At 43.3% G+C, this 16,241-nt stretch overlaps 1 protein-coding gene and 1 pseudogene across 8 annotated transcripts in view; one reads left to right on the top strand and one right to left on the bottom strand.

The window, feature by feature from the left end:
• LOC148135420 (uncharacterized) overlaps positions 1-16,241 on the top strand; it is a 560,459-nt pseudogene that overhangs the window by 176,177 nt on the left and 368,041 nt on the right. The gene's annotated exons all lie outside the window — the stretch shown is intronic.
• The window catches only part of LOC122544520 (Fc receptor-like protein 5), a 101,802-nt gene that overhangs the window by 29,180 nt on the left and 56,381 nt on the right, over positions 1-16,241 (bottom strand). For all 7 annotated transcript variants that reach the window (XM_087984641.1, XM_087984637.1, XM_087984636.1 and 4 more), the window contains 4 exons: positions 15,479-15,508; positions 11,277-11,552; positions 7,218-7,505; positions 836-1,102 (listed from right to left, as the gene is read on the bottom strand). In XM_087984641.1, the coding sequence (XP_087840767.1) occupies positions 836-1,102; positions 7,218-7,505; positions 11,277-11,552; positions 15,479-15,500 (853 nt within the window). In that variant the 5' untranslated portion in view covers positions 15,501-15,508. The remainder of the gene's footprint in view (positions 1-835; positions 1,103-7,217; positions 7,506-11,276; positions 11,553-15,478; positions 15,509-16,241) is intronic.

Genomic DNA, 16,241 nt, shown 5'->3' with positions numbered 1-16,241 from the left:
AGGTTGCCCATTGAAGATGGAAATGGGGAGGAATTTATTTTCTGTGAGGGAGCTAATCAGTGGGATTCTTTACTGCTCAGAGGTGTTGAGTTTGGCTCACTGAGTATATTCAAGTGGAGATAAAGAGATTTTTAATCAGGAAGGGGAATCGATGGTGATGGGTGGGTGAGCATTTGGGTGGGGTGGGGGGTATGACATGAATGTGGAGTCGAGGATGATTAGATCAGAAATGCTCCCATTTTACAGCAGCAGGATTCTATGGGCTGAATGGTGTACTCCCACTTCTACATCTTTTGGTCTTCACATTGTGAAAACAGTCGAGTTACATGCACCGTACATATGCCAAATGCTTGCAGAGAGTTGGGCCAAATTTCACAGTAAGAGATCCCTCACAGCCAAATGATCACCAGTTAGAAACTGGTCCAGGGATCAGAGCAGAGATGAATGTTGGCGATCTATCAATTATAGAACACTCCACATGAAATTAACCCTCATCCCCAGCAGCTAAATTTGGAGAGTAAAACTGGGACTATTCCAACGGCAATAAAAGATGACATGAAGATATCGGTCAACCTGAGAAACCTATTATGACGAATAGTCTTGGACTGGTATGCAACCTCTGTGTCAACCAATATGTCCCATCTCTTCCATTGCCAATGCCAATTTGTTCCACCTTGAGTTCAAACTCTTGCAAATTGTCCTAATCTGTTTCAAGACTAGAAACGAAAGACACCATTTCCATTTAGCCAGATCAGCCCTCGTGAACCATGGTTTCGATCCCATGTTAGCCTTCCCCCACACCTCCCACCGCACTATGGCCACTCGGTTTACTCACTCTGGACAGTGACTTCCACCCGGAGGGACATGAATGTCGAAAGGTTCTGGGAAACCATGCAGCGGTACCATCCTGAATCCATTAGGGTCGCTTGTTGGATGTGATAGATATTGTGAGATTCAGAATCAGAGCTTACGATGGTTTCGTTTCTGTGGAAAGAAATTTGTCCTCTCCCACACAGGTGATCCTGGGCACAGGTACAATTCAGTATGATGGAATCACCGGCTCTCTGCAGCCTGGGATTCACTTGCAATATCACTGGACTTTCTGAAATTGACAGAGAGGTTAAAATGTTTTGTGATGTAAACCATAAGATTTTGATTAATCATTTTCAATGTCTGTTCTTTGGATACCTGCTTCACATTTGAAGTGAGTGTGACGATGTCAGCCGGGTGGAACATATAGAATATGAGTTCCCTGATTGGGGCTGTTAACCTGGTCAAATCAGAGAGTCCTGGCTGAAAGATGTAAACAGTGGTGGCAGGGATTTAGGAGCCAGCTCTGAGCTAGCTGGATCCCTGTACTATACATAAGTAATTAAAGGGTGACTTGACTGAATACCAGCCTCTGTCGACTTATTTCAGCAGCAGTTAACTGATGCATTTTCATCTCTGCATTTGATGTTAATCATTAACTCACAGGTATTTCTGACACCATTCCATCTAAAATCAGTTAGAATATAGACTGAATAGCTTTATGTATTTACATAGAACATAGAACATTACAGCGCAGTACAGGCCCTTCAGTCCTCGATGTTGCGCCGACCTGTCATACCAATCTGAAGCCCATCTAACCTACACTATTCCATGTACGTCCATATGCTTTTCCATTTAGATTGCTTTTTGTTGGAATGATAGGTAGTGCAGTTGTGAGAGATCCCTTGGAATGAACATTCATAGCATGATAGAATCTTTCGTTAGAATGGAGAGTGAGATTCTGAGACTAGGTTTCTGAATGTTAATAAGGTAAACTATGGTAGTATGAGGTGTGAGTAGGCTATAATGGATTGGGAAATGTTACTGTAAAGTATGAGAGTGGGTAGGCAGTGGCGAGCATTCAAAGAGCGAATGGGTCAGCTACTAAAATTATTTATTCCAACTTGATTTTAGTGAAACTGAAACAGTGACCAACCTATGGCTTCCAGGGGATATTTCAGATAGCATTAGATGCAAAAACAAAAAGGATTTCAAATTAGCAAGAAAAGAAAGAGTAGCCTTGAGGATGAGGAACAGTTCAGAAGTCACCGAAGGGGGACCAAAAGATTGCGTGAGAAGAGGAAACTAGAGTATTAGTGTAGGCTTGCTGGGAACATAAAAACTGACTGCAAATATATAAAGAGAAAAGTATTGCTGAAAACTAATCTAAATCCATTTCACTTGGAAACAAGAGAATTTACAATGAGGAACAAAGAAATGGCTGATGAACTGAATTTATACCTCACTTCTGTCTTCATACAGGAGGAGATGAAAAATGTGCTGGAAATGATGGGGAACGCAGAAGTTGTTGAGCCGGAGGAAATAAAGGAATATTGCTAGGGAAATTGATGAGATTGAAGGGAGATTGATCCTCAGGGCCTGACAATCTACATCGCAGAATGGTTAAGGAAGTGGCCATAGAATTTATGGTTGCATTGGTGACAGTGTTCAAGGATCCAACCGACTGTGGGGCAGTTCATACAGATTAGACGTTTGCTGATGTAACCTTGCTATTTAAAAAGGGAAGTAGAGTCATACAGTAATACAGCATGGAAAAGGCCCTCTGACCCAACGAAATCCTCTGTTAATTAAAAACATATACCCAGAAAAGCTCACCTCAGCTCGTAATCTGTTAAAATGTGAGTGTGTGACAGAGAACTCCTAATTTCTACTATTTAAAGAAAAAATAATAACTTATTTTCCTAACTCTAATAGTGAATACTAAACAACAACTATTTACAAATCCAAGTCCCTTTTCTTAACTACTTATCATCTGACTCCAATGCAATAAAAATATGTTGTTCCATTAACACACTTATTAAACATTACATTAGCTTAATCTCAAGACCACACAGTCTCTGTCTTCCCTGCTGTCTTCAGTTTTCCTGCTGCTGATCTCTCTGGGTCATCTTCTTTCTTTTCACTGCGAATAAACGTTACATGAAAAGGTACTATTGATAGTTTTTTTCTGATTTCTTTAAGAGCACAATGTTGGAAGGGCAGTTAATTTTCTGGTATTTTCTATCTCTATGACAGTTGCTCTCCAACCAGTTTTCAAAATGTCTTCATTCTTACATCACCCAACTTTGGATCTTCTCATTTGGTCAATGTTGGAAAAACATTAAGTTCAAACTCAGTTTGGTTTTAGTATCCCATGGCATCATTTAAACTGATTGATTAAATTTGAATTATTGTCAAAACAATAACTCAAGTATCCATTTCACAGCTAAATGTTACATATTTTCAATTTTCCAGTATTCTCTGGGACTGCCATCCAGTCAGATACAGGGGTCTGTAATCTCTCAGTTCAGAACAACATTCTCTCTCTTAAAGGTACAGTACATGCCTTCAAACTTCATAACATAGGAGGGTGTGAAAACTGTACTGGAAATGATGGGAAACACAGAGGTTGGTGAGATAGAAGAAGTAACAATATATTGCTGGGGAAATTGATGGGTAAAAACGGAAATCGATCCTCAGCGCCTGACAATATCCGTTAAGGAAGTGGCCTTAGAATTGATACATTGGCGACCGTGTTTGAGGATCCTACAGATGCTGGGATAGTGCCTGCATATTAAACGGTTGATGATGCAACCTTACTATTTAAAAAGAGAGGTAGGATCATCCAGTAATACAGCAGGAAAACAGGCCCTTCTGTCCAAACTGATCCATGCCAACTATGGTTCTCACTAAGCTAGTTACAATTGCCCTCATTTGGTCCACATCCCTCTAAACCCTTCCCATCCATGTACTTATCCAAATGTCTTTTTAAAAATGTTACTATTGTACCGGCCTCAACCATTTTCTCTACCAGTCCATTCCATAAATGCACCATAGTCTGTGTGAAAAAGTTGCTCCTCAGGTCCTTCTTAAATCTTTCCCGTCTCACCTTAAACCTGTGCCCTCTTGTTTTCATTTCCCCATTCCTGGGGAAAAAAGACTATTTGCATTCATCCTGTCTGTACCCCTGATGATTTATATACCTCTCTAAGGTCACCCCTCATTCTCATGCCTTCTTAACCACCTTGTCACCCGATTATGCTGCCTTTAACAGACTATATGTTTGCACTCCTAGAATCCTCTGTTCCACTCACGTCTCTGAACCTTTATATTAATATCTTGGTTTGACTTTCTAAAGTGTGACAGCTCACACTTACCTGTATTGAATTGCATTTGCCAATCCTCACCCCCTTCCCCATCTGATCAAGATCCTTCAGTAATTGTTGATAACCTCTTCCTTGTTGTCATTGATACTTTCTAATTTTGTAATATCCACCAACTTACTAAACATGCCTTGTACATTCACATTCAGACCATTTATGTAAATAGCTGAAAAATGTGTTGCTGGAAAAGCGCAGCAGGTCAGACAGTATCAAAGGAGCAGGAGAAGCGACGTTTCGGGCATAAGCCTTTCTTCACGCTTTAGCTTATGCCCGAAATGTCGATTCTCCTGCTCCTTTGATGCTGCCCGACCTGCTGTGCTTTTCCAGCAACATATTTTTCAGCTCTGATCTCCAGCATCTGCAGTCCTTACTTTCTCCCATTTATGTAAATAACAAAAAACAAAGGTCCTAGCACCGACCCCTGTGGTGTACCACTAGTCACAGGCTTCCAGTCTGAGAAAAAACCTTCAACCATCACTCTCTGCTTCCTAGAATTCTGCGCAATTTGAGTCCAATTAGTTAGGTTTCCCTGGATTCCAGGCGACCTAACCTTTGTGACTAGTCTGCCATGCGGGGACCTTGTTAAAATTCATGTAGACAACATCCATTGGGCATTATAGGCCAGCCAGCCTCACATCGGAATTGGGAGTATCAGGGAGATGGGTGATGGGTAAAACCATAAGCATTATAGCCAGCAATTGATATTAGAGATAGTACTGTGCTGTTATCAGCTAGAATTAACCGCTCAGATTATTACTGCTTTAATAATGCCAATCACTCAGTGTCATCCTTTCAGCTGCTGAAATACATTTCTCTCTAGATTTGATGGGAATTAAATCAATCAAATCATGCAATGAACTTTCAAAATAATACTCATATCAAATTCAGGGAATAAGATTAGTTTAGACAGCGGATTGGCTATCCAACAGCGAACAGAGTCAGGATAAATGGATCTTTTTTCTGTTCGAGTGGGATATAATGAGTGCAACTCACAGGGTTAAGCCTTTGTCTCCAACTATTTAGAATCTGTATTCATGATTTGGACACAGGGATAGAAGTTACTCCAGGCAAATTTGCAGATAGTGCCAGGCCGCCTACTTGCGGAGCGATTCAGAGAGCACCTCTGGGCCACCCGGACGAACCAACCCAACCACCCTGTAGCACAGCATTTCAACTCCCCCTCCCACTCCACCGAGGATATGCAGGTCATTGGACTCATCCACCGCCAAACCACAACAACGCGAAGGTCGGAGGAGGAGCATCTTATCTTCCGACTGGGAACCCTCCAACCACAGGGGATGAACTTGGACTTCACCAGTTTCTTCATCCCCCCTCCCCCCACCTTGTCTCAGCCGAATCCCTCCAGCCCGGCACCGCCTTCCTGACCTGCAGTCTTCTTCTTGACCTCTCCGCCTCCATCCTACTTCGACCTATCACCCTCACCTTGACCTCTTTCCACCTATCACATTTCCAACGCCCCTCCTCCAAGTCCCTCCTCCCTACCTTTTATCTTCTCCTGCTGAACACTCTCTGCTCATTCCTGTGCCCGAAACGTCGAATCTCCTGTTCCCTGGATGCTGCCTGACCTGCTGTGCTGTTCCAGCAATAAAGTTTCAACTTTGATCTCCAGCATCTGCAGACCTCACTTTCTCCCCTAAAATAGTTGGGAAACCAAGTTGCAAGGTTGGTTAAGACATTTATAAATAGGACGGAATAGGTTAGGTAATAGTGACAACATTTGATATTTAATGCCGAAATGATTGGGGTTGCCCATTGTGGTCAAAGGAAAAGAAATGCAACTTATTATTCAAGTAGGAGAGAAACTTCAGAGTGATTCGGTGCAGAGGGATCTGGGTGTCCTTGTGCACGAGTCTTATTACAGCAAGGAAGGCAACTGGCAATTGCTGAAAGAATGGTGTAATTGAGTAGGGAAATGTTGCTGCAACTGTACAAGGGTCTTCGCACCACTGTGTGGTGGTTTGGTCCACTTACTTGAGGAGGGATGTAATTGCATTGGAGGCAGTTCAGTGGAGATCCACTCAATCAATTCCAAGGGTTTGTCTTATGTGGAGAGGTTAAATGCTTTCGGCCTATACTCTAGGTAGTTTAGAAGATTGAGAGGAGGTCCAATTATGATGCGAAATAAGATGCGAAAGGGTGGGGTGGGGTCGACAAAGAAACTGGAGAGAGGATGTTTCCTCCTGTGAGGCAATCTAGAATGAGAGGTCATTATTTCAGGATAAGGGGCTGAGCAGACTGAAAGCAGAGATAAGGAGGGATCCCTTTTCTGAAAGTTGGGAGTTGGGGAAGGGAGGCGTGAATCTGTAGAAATTCACCACTCCACCCTCCCCAGAGGTTGTGGGGGATGCCAGAACACTTAATAAATTTGAGGAGGAGGCAGAAGGATTTTTGATTGTGCCAATCTTCGGGCTACTTCCCCATCTGATCAAGATCCCTCTGTAATTGTTGATAACCTTTCTTGCTGTCAACCGTATCTCTAATTTTGTATCATCCACCAACTTATTAATCATGCCTGGTACATTTACAGCCAGATCATTTATGTAAATAACAAATAGCGCATGACCCAGCACTGAATCCTGTGGCATACCACAAGTCACAGGCCTCCAGTCTGAGAAACAACCTTCAAACACTACTCTCTGCTTCCGAGAACCGAATCAATTTGAATCCAATAAGGCTTGCTCTCCCTGGATCATAACCTTTGTGATAGTCTGCTGTGCAAGAACTTGTCAAAGGCCTCACTAAAGTCCATATAGATTGCACCCATTTGGAATTATAGACCAGTCAGCCTGACGTCGGAATTGGGAGTGTCAGGGACATGTTGAGGGTTCAACATTGGCCATCGTTTCAAGTCAACATGACAGGTTAAAGAGAATGGGGGCAGGGAGGTGGAGATGAGGCTGAGATATGATCAGCCACAGTTGTACAGAATGGGGGAAGCAGGTTTTGGAGGGACTGAATGGCCACGTTCTGCTTCTAACCCTTATATTCTAAAGTGAAACATACCTTGCACATCCACATATTTGTAAGCTGACGTGTATACAGGACCGTTGGGATACTTAACAAACTGCATTTGGCATCGATACCGTCCTGCATCCTCACACATAACCCGTTCCTTTTCAAAAGAAACACTTTTATTTCTTGTCCGGATCTCAGCCACAACAGAGCCTTCCCGATAAAATGTGTAAATGAATTCCTCTTGCGTATGGAACGTGAATTGACAACTCAACTTCAGTGTCTGTGCATACCACAGAGCTTCTGGCTCAGATTCAATACTCATAAGCGAATCAGGAGCTGTCAAGAAAGAAATGACTTGAATTAATAACGGGGCGTAAGAACCAAGCAGACCAATCAGCTGCTTGCTGCCAGCAAAGTCTCTACTCATACAAGTCCCCGACTCCAAGTCGCTGTGTAACCAACCCTTCCACTTATGATCATAAAACAAATTTCCAAAAGGGGCACCGTGTTTTGCTTTTGCAGTGTCTTTTCCCCATTTCAGCCCACTATCCAAAATACAGGAAAAAATAATCAGTAATTCTCAGGAGCAGTGCATCCCATTGACAGGAAATATAGAGGAGCTGGATATTGTTTAAATGGAGAAAGGCTGCAGAAAGCTATGGATCAGAGGGATTTGAGGAGTCCTTGTTTGTGAATCACAAAAAAAGCTAGCATGCAAATACAGTGGGTTACTGGGAACACAAATTGTTTTTATTTCAAAGGAAATGGGCTATAAAAGGTGGGAAGTTTTACTAAAGCTATACAGCCAACGCATTAGTCAGACTGTAGCTAGGATCCAGTGAACAGTTTGGGCCCCATATCTAAGGAAGGTTAGACCAACATTGGAGGCAGTCCACAGAAGGTTCACTCAGCTGAGCTGGGTAGGAAGGGACTGACTAATGAGGGAGAAATTGAGTACGTTGGGCCTGTTCTCATTGGAGTTTACAAGAAAGAGAGGCGACCTTATGGAATATTCTTCAAGGTTTTTACAGCATTGATGCAGAAGAGGATGTTTCCCCTTGTGTGGGAGAGCCTGAGACAAGAGGGGCATTGCCTCAGAATAAGGGGATGTGGCGGACACCTAGTGAAGTTGGAGATGAGAAGGAATTCCTTCTGTCCGTGGGTAGTGAGTCTGTGGAATTCTTTGCCGCACAGGGCTGTTGAAGCTGATCATTGAAGGCTGAAAATTTTAATTGGGAAGGAGAGTTGAGGGTGACTGGGGAGCGTAGAGTTGTAGATGATCAGACGGATTGCGATATCATTGAACACTGGAGCAGATGCAATGGGCTGAATGGCCTAATTCTGATCCCACATCTCAAGAATTTGAGAATGCAAGTGTCACAAGTCACTGCTCTGCTGATACAGAACAGATACTGCTGAGATCAACTATTCTTTCTGTGCTGTTAATGTTTGGAAAGGAGAACCATTTCCTAATGTCCTGCATTGACTGTGGAAGAGAAACTGTCAAGTGGGAGGGGGTAAGGGGGTTACAAAAGGATTTTAAAAATGCATCAGACTCAGCGTCATAGAGTCGTCAACTCATAGGTTCATACATCACAGAAATGGACACTTCGGTCCAACAAGTCCAGGCCGATCATAATCTCAAACTAAACTAGCCATATCTGCCTGAGCTTGGCTCATATTCCTGCAAACATTTTTTTTTAATTCATGTACTTAGCCAAATGTTTTTCAAACTTACAACTGTACCCACACCCATCACTTCCTCTGGAAGTTCATTCCACACACGAACCACACTGTGTAAAATCAATTGTCCTTCATGTCCTTCTTAAATCTCTTTCCTCTTATTTTAAAAATATGCCCACTAGTCTTGAAATCCCCCACCCTCGGGAAAAAGATTCCTGCCATCCCCTCATGATTTTGAAAACCTCTATTAAGACCACCCTTCGACCTCGTGCACTCCAGCCAATCCAACATATTTTTATAACTCAAACCCTCCATTCCCAGCAACATCCTGGTAAATCTTTTCTGAACCCCCTTCTGCGTAATAATAGTTTTCCTTTAACAGGGCAGCCAGAACTGGACACAGAACTCCGGAAGAGGCCTCACCAACATACTGTACAATCTCAACATGACATCCAATCCCCTATATTCAAAGGTCTGAGCAATGAAGACAAACATGCTAAATGCCACTTTAACCATCCTGTCTACCTGTGACGCAAATTTGAAAGAATTGTGCTCCTGAATCCTAAGCCTCTATATTCAACAACACTACCTAAGGCCCTTTTAATTGTAGAAGCTCTGCCTTTGTTTGTTTTGCCAAAAAGTAACACTGCACATTTATCCAAATTAAACTCCTTCTCCCACGCCTCAGCCCACTGACCCGATCACGTTTTAGGGCCAGAGGTAGGGTTGCAGTTGAAGTAGTGGCCCCTCTTTTCCCGACATGTGTATCTTGGTTGTGGATCTGGATCTTGTTGTGCAGGGGGAGCATTTCCAAGTTTGCAGATTGCATAAAATCCCAGGAGAATCGTAAACTGTAAGGAGAAATAGTGTGGAAATCCAATAGGACATTGACAAATTGGTGGCATGGGCAGAGATGTGGCAGATGCAATTCAATGTAAAGAGAAGTGTGAGGTGCAGCACTTTGGTGGGAAGAACATTGAACGACAATACAAAGTAGGGGGATACAATTCTACAGAGGGGTGTAGGAGCAGAGGGAGCTGGGGCACATGTCCACAAATCAGTGAAGGTGGAACGACAAGGGGAGAGCAGTTAATAAAACACATAATGCCTTTGGCTTTATTAGTAGAGTTGTACAGTCTGCCAGCAGGGCGGTGATTTTGAATATGTACAAGACACCAGTTAGACCTCAGCTGGAGTACTGTGTACACTTGTTGGCACCATGTTATAACAACGTAATGGGGAATGGGGCAGGGTTTGGGGGAAGCACAGAAGCGGTTTACGGATGTGCTTTTCCAGCACCACTCTAATCTAGACTCTGGTTTCCAGCATCTGCAGTCATTGTTTTTACCTAAGATTCCATGGATGAGAAACTTCAGCGCTCGAGCTTTAATGGAGTATCATGCTTTTCAGTCTATAACAGACTGCATTAAACAGTGAGCTTTGTTTTGACTTATAATTGGGAAATAACCAGGAATTTAGTTCATAAAGGGAGCTGGTTTTCTCTTAGCAAGAGATTGTTTCAGTTCAGATCATTTCCCCTCTGGGAGTGCACCAGCAGGATGTTTTCTTCTTGTTTTTCTTTTAATTTGTGAAGTCTCCAAGCTAGGACAGTTTGATATAGAAATGTAAAATTCTCAGAGGTGTAAGATATATAATAAAACACTCACGCCCTCGAAATAGCGAGACTGTCACTCAAACAGACTCGTGGATGAAACATGACATTGAAAAGACAGAAATGGAAAGAAGGAGCCAGTTAAATCGAAGACTTCAAGAGTTGGGTGACGATGATAGAAATATCGAAAATAGGAGAAGGAGTAGGCCATTTGGCCCTTCGAGAGAGCTCCGTCATTCAATGGGATAGTCTCAGTCCCATTCCCCATTTTAACGGCTTTAATAACGAACTCTATGTGAACTTAAGGGGCGGAGTCATATGTACCGGACGTATCACAGATTAGCAATCGAGTGGACCAGGGTGACAATCCACAGGGTGAGTTTGAATCCCCCTGCTTTCCTATGAGAGCCGTTGGGTAACAGTGATCCAGGCTCTGTGAGATCTGCACATGAGATGGTATCTGTCGAAACCACGCCACCCACCCACTTCCCATCATCACAAGAGTCCTTCTGGGAGACTGCTGCCTGTTCTTAGCCCTTCCCTTTCCCTTTCCAGATCCAATTGCCTCCAACTTTCAAGTGGACAAGCTGCCCAGTCCAAGGGCATGTGGCTCACAATGTGGCAGCAATGCCTGAGAAAGTTTGGGGGGTGGGGGGTGGGGGTGTGGAAGGCACCATCAATCGATTTAGTGAAGACCCATAAACCTTTGCGCATCATAGCTGCACTGATGCTAACCCATGAGAAGACCAATATCCTTACTATTCCTACCCCTGTCTATCTTTGGGAATTATTAGAAACACACCCCAACTCACAGGATACTCTCACGAGAATGCTGTTACTGTAGGGTGTTTTATGTGCCGATGTGGAATATTGGCATCTGTACTCCCCAACATCCTCCTTTGTAACAGACTCAATGATGTAAGTCTTCTCCCTGAACTCTTTGGTAGTTTCGTTTATGATCCAGTTATAGGTCGTCGAACGAAGCTCCCGACCGCCATCGCAGCTAAGAGTGATCCGGTCGCCCGTTAAGAATCTGTCCCACATTGGCTCCATCGTAAGTACAGGTGCTCCAGTCTCCATTGAGGAACCTAATCCATAGAAAAACATAGGAGAAAGTGAGGACTGCAGATGCTGGAGATCAGAGCTGAAAATGTGTTGCTGGAAAAGCGCAGCAGGTCAGGCAGCATCCAAGGAACAGGAGAATCGACGTTTCGGGCATAAGCCCTTCTTCAGGAAACGTTGATTCTCCTGTTCCTTGGATGCTGCCTGACCTGCTGCGCTTTTTAAGCAACACATTTTCAGCATAGAAAAACATACACAGCCACAATGGGAAGCACTGAAATTTGCTTGCTGCAGTAGCTTGCCACTCAGACAACTCATGTTGGCTTAGGCTGATGAGTGGTAAGTAACATTCCCAACTCACAAATTCCAGACAACGACTATCTCCAATAAGAGAGATTCGAACCATCACCCCTTGACATTCATTGGTGTTACCATCTCTGAATTGCCTCAATATCAATATATAGGGGTTACCAGTGAGAGAGAATCTCACCAGCCCCTTCACTTTCGAAGATATTACCATGACTGAATCCGTCACACTATCAGTATTGGGGGTGGGGGTGGGGGTGGGGGAGGTTTACCATTGAGAGAGAATTGAACCATCTCCCTTTGGTGTTCTATTGTGTTATTATCACCAAAGTCCCCACTATCAATATGCTGGGGTTACTATTGAGGGATAATTTAACCATCATCCCCTTAAATTTCCCTATTATCAACATTCTGGAGGCTATGTTGAGAGATCATAACCATTGCCACCCATCCTCCCCGCTCCACAACAACATTTGGGTTGCTATCCTTAAAAGCAAATCTAATCATCGGCCCCTCATTGGTGTTAGCATCACTGAATCACTCATTATCAGCATCATGGGATGACCATCAAGAGAGAATTTAGCCAATGGGCTCTGACTTTCAATATTAATATCATCACTGAATCCCCCCACGATTAATATCCTGGGTATGTCATTGACCAGAAACTGGATTGGACTCACCATGTAAACACAATAGCTACAAGAGCAGGTCAGAGGCTGGGAAGCCTGCAGTGAGTAACTCACCTTTGGACTCCCCAAAGCCTGTCCACTATCAACAAGGTGCAGTGACAGGTAGCATAGTTTTGTGCGGGGAAAATCATATCTCAATATCGTGATTGAATTTTTGGAGAAGAGAGAAAAAAAAATTGATAAAGATAGAGTGGTGGATGTTGTCTATCTGGACTTCAGCAAGGTGTTTGACAAGGTTCTGCATAATAGACTGTTGAGTAAGGTTAGATCACATGGAATATAGGGAGAGCTAGCCATTGGACACTCAATTGGCAGGAAGGTAGGAGTCAGAAGGTGATGGGTTGCTTTTCAGAGAGAAGGCTTGGGATCAGTAGGGCCACAAGGATCGGTGCTGCATCCACTGCTTTTCCTTATTTAAATAATTTGGATGAGAATATAGGAGGTATAGTTTATAAAATAGCAGACAACACAGTTGATGGCAAGGTGGACAGTGAAGGAAGTTGTCTCAGAGTACAACGGGACCTTGATCAGATAGGCTGAAGAGTGGCAGATGGAGTTAAATTTAGATAAATGTGAGGTGTTGCTTTTTCATAACGCAAATTAGGGCAGGACTTACACACATGATGGCAGGGTTCTGGGATTGTTATCAGACAAAGAGAATGCAAGTTTGTAGTTCATTGAAGATAGCATTGCAGGTGAGGGACAAGGTGAAGAAGGTATTTGGTACGCTTGCCTTTAATGGTAAATGCATCGAATATAGGAGTTGGGAGGTCATATCATGGCTATACAGGACATGTGTACAGCCACATTGAGAATACCAATAGCCGCAAGATGTTGTGAAGTTTGAGAAAAGATTAACAAGGATGTTGCCAGGGTTGGAGGGTGTGAGCTGTGCGGAGAGATTGAATGAGCTGGGACTATTTTCCCTGGAATTTTGGAGGCTGAAGGGTGACATGACAGATGTTCATAAAATCATGAGGAACATAGAGTGTGTGAATAGTCAAGGTATTATCCCCAGGTTTGGGGTGTACAAGAGGGCATAGGTTTAAAGTGAGAGGGAAAAGATTTAAAAGGGACCTAAGGGGGGACCTTTTTCATGCAGAGTGTGGTGGGTATGTATGGAATAAGCTGCCAGAGGAAGTGGTGAAGATAGGTACAATTGCAAGATTTACAAGGCATCTGGATGGGTTTATGAATAGCACGGGTTTAGAAGGATATTGGCATAGTTGTGGCAAATGGGATAGATTAATTTAGGATATCTGGAGGGTAGCAAATGTTGTCCTCTTGTTCAAGAAGGGGAGTAGAGACAAGCCTAGCAATTATAGACCAGTGAGCCTTTCATCGGTTTTGTGTAAAGTTTTGGAAAAGATTATAAGAGATATGAGTTATATTCATCTGGAGAGCAATACATTGATAAGGGATAGTCAACATGGTTTTGTGAAGAGTAGGTCGTGCCTCCCAAATCTTATTGAGTTCTTTGAGAAGATGACCAAAGAGATGGAGGAGGATAAAGTGGTTGATTGTGGTGTATATGCATTTCAGTAAGGCATTTGACAAGCTTCTCCACGGTGGACTATTGCACAAAACACAGAGGCATGGGATTAAAGATAATTTAGCAGATTGGATCAGAAACTGGTTACCTGAAAGAAGATGGGGGTGGTGTTTGATGGGAAATGTTCATCCTGGAGTTAAGTTACTAGTGGTGTACTGCAAGGATTGGCTTTGGGACGACTGCTGTTTGTCATTTTTATAAATGACCTGGATCAGGGCATAGAAGGATGAGTTAGTAAATTTGTGGATGACATTAAGGTCAGTGGAGTTGTGGATAGTACTGAATGATGTTGGATTTACAGAGGGGTATAGATAAGGTGCAGAGCTGGGCTTAAAGATGGCAAATACAGTTTAATGCAGAAAAGTGTGAGGTGATTCACTTTGGAAGGAGCAACAGAAATAAAGAGTACTGGGCTAATGGTAAGATTTTTGATAGTGTGAATAAGCAGAGCGATCTTGGTTTCCATGTGCATTGATCCCCAAAAGTTGTCACCGAGGTTGATAGGGTAATTAAGAAGGCATTCGGTGTGTTAGTAGAGGGATCGAGTTTTGGAGCCATGAGGTCATGCTGCAGTTGTACAAACTTCTGGAGCGGCCGCACTTGGAGTATTGTGTTCAGTTCTGGTAACCGCATTATAGGAAGGATGTGGAAGTTTTGGAAGGGGTTACGAAGAGATTTATTGGATGTCACCTGATATGGAGGTCAGGTCTTCTGGGGAAAGGCTGAGGGACTTGAGACTGTTTTCATTGGAGAGAAGTAGGTTGAAAAATAACTTAATTGAGGCATATAAGATAATCAGAGGGTTAGACAGGGTGGACAGTGAGAGCCTTTTTCCTTGGATGGTGATGGCTAGCACGAGGGGGCATAGCTTCAAATTGAGTGATGAAAGATATAGGGACAGATGTCAGAGGTAATTTGTTTATTTAGAGTAGTATGGGGCATGGAATGCACTGCCTGCAACAGTAGCAGAGTCACCAACTTTAAGGGTATTTAAATGGTCATTGCATAAACATATGGATGAAAATGGAATAGTGTAGGATATGTGGGCTTAAGAGTCGTTCCACAGGTCGGTGCAACCTCGAGGGTCGAAGGGCCCCTGCTACACTGTGATGTTCTATGTTCTATGGTCAGTGTGGACGAGTTGAACCGAAGGGTCTGTTTCTGTGCTGTACAGCTCAATGACTCTAAATCAGGAATATGATGGACACAAAATGTTAACTGTGTTTTTCTCTCTCCCTCTCAGCGCACAGATGCTGCCAGACCTGCTCAGCTTATCTAACACTGTGTTTGATTCAGACCTCTCAAACCTGCAAGACTTTGTTTTCCATAATGTAAACACTGATGCTAGTGCAGACACTGTGGGGTTCTTTAACATGAAAGGAAGGCACAGTGGATCTTAACATACCTTCTCGTATTTGTAGAATCATCACTTGCTCTGAAATACACAATTAGACACAATCAATAAGTTTTAAGGAAAACGGAATTGAGGATGATCAGATCAGCCATGACCTAATCAAATGGCAGAGCATACTCGATGGGCCGAATGGCCTACTGTGATCCTATGCCTTGTCACGAGGGCCCTTGCTTTAATTTGCTCAGCGGTGATACATAATCAGACTCATTTGTTGAGGTCACATGTACGTTTTTGTGTTTGTGAGAAAAATTGTGTGTGCGTGAGAACCAGTGTGTGAGTGTGTGTGCGTGAGAGAATGAGACAGAGTGAGAGTGTATGCCTGTGTGAGGCAGTGTACATAAGGGAGTGCGGTCATGTGCCTGTAAGAGCGTGCATGTGTGTGTTTGTGTGAGAGTGTGAGAGAGTGAGAGAGAGAGAGAAAGAGAGAGGGGTGTCTGTGTATAAGAGACAGGGGAGCCTGTGTATGTGTATGTGAGAGAGAGAGAGGAGTGTGTTTGTGGGAGAGAGAAAGGAGTTGATTCCTGATGAAGGACTTTTGCCTGAAATGTTGATTTTTCTGCTCCTCAGATGCTGCCTGTCCAGCACCACTCTAATCTTGACTCGAATCTTAAGCATCTGCAGTACCCGCTTACGCCTGAGAGAGAGAGGGGTCTGTGTGTGAGAGGGAAAGTGTGCTTATATACTTAAGTGAGAGGTGGAGAGAGGGAAACAGATAGAGAGATGGAAGGGATAAACATCAAGGAATGCAGAGTGA

Source organism: Chiloscyllium plagiosum, unplaced genomic scaffold (genome assembly GCF_037043375.1).
Source record: "Chiloscyllium plagiosum isolate Xiang-an unplaced genomic scaffold, Cpla_swu_hap1 HiC_scaffold_49, whole genome shotgun sequence".
In the NCBI taxonomy this organism is placed as follows: domain Eukaryota; kingdom Metazoa; phylum Chordata; class Chondrichthyes; order Orectolobiformes; family Hemiscylliidae; genus Chiloscyllium; species Chiloscyllium plagiosum.
This window is presented reverse-complemented; position numbering and strand designations above follow the sequence as displayed.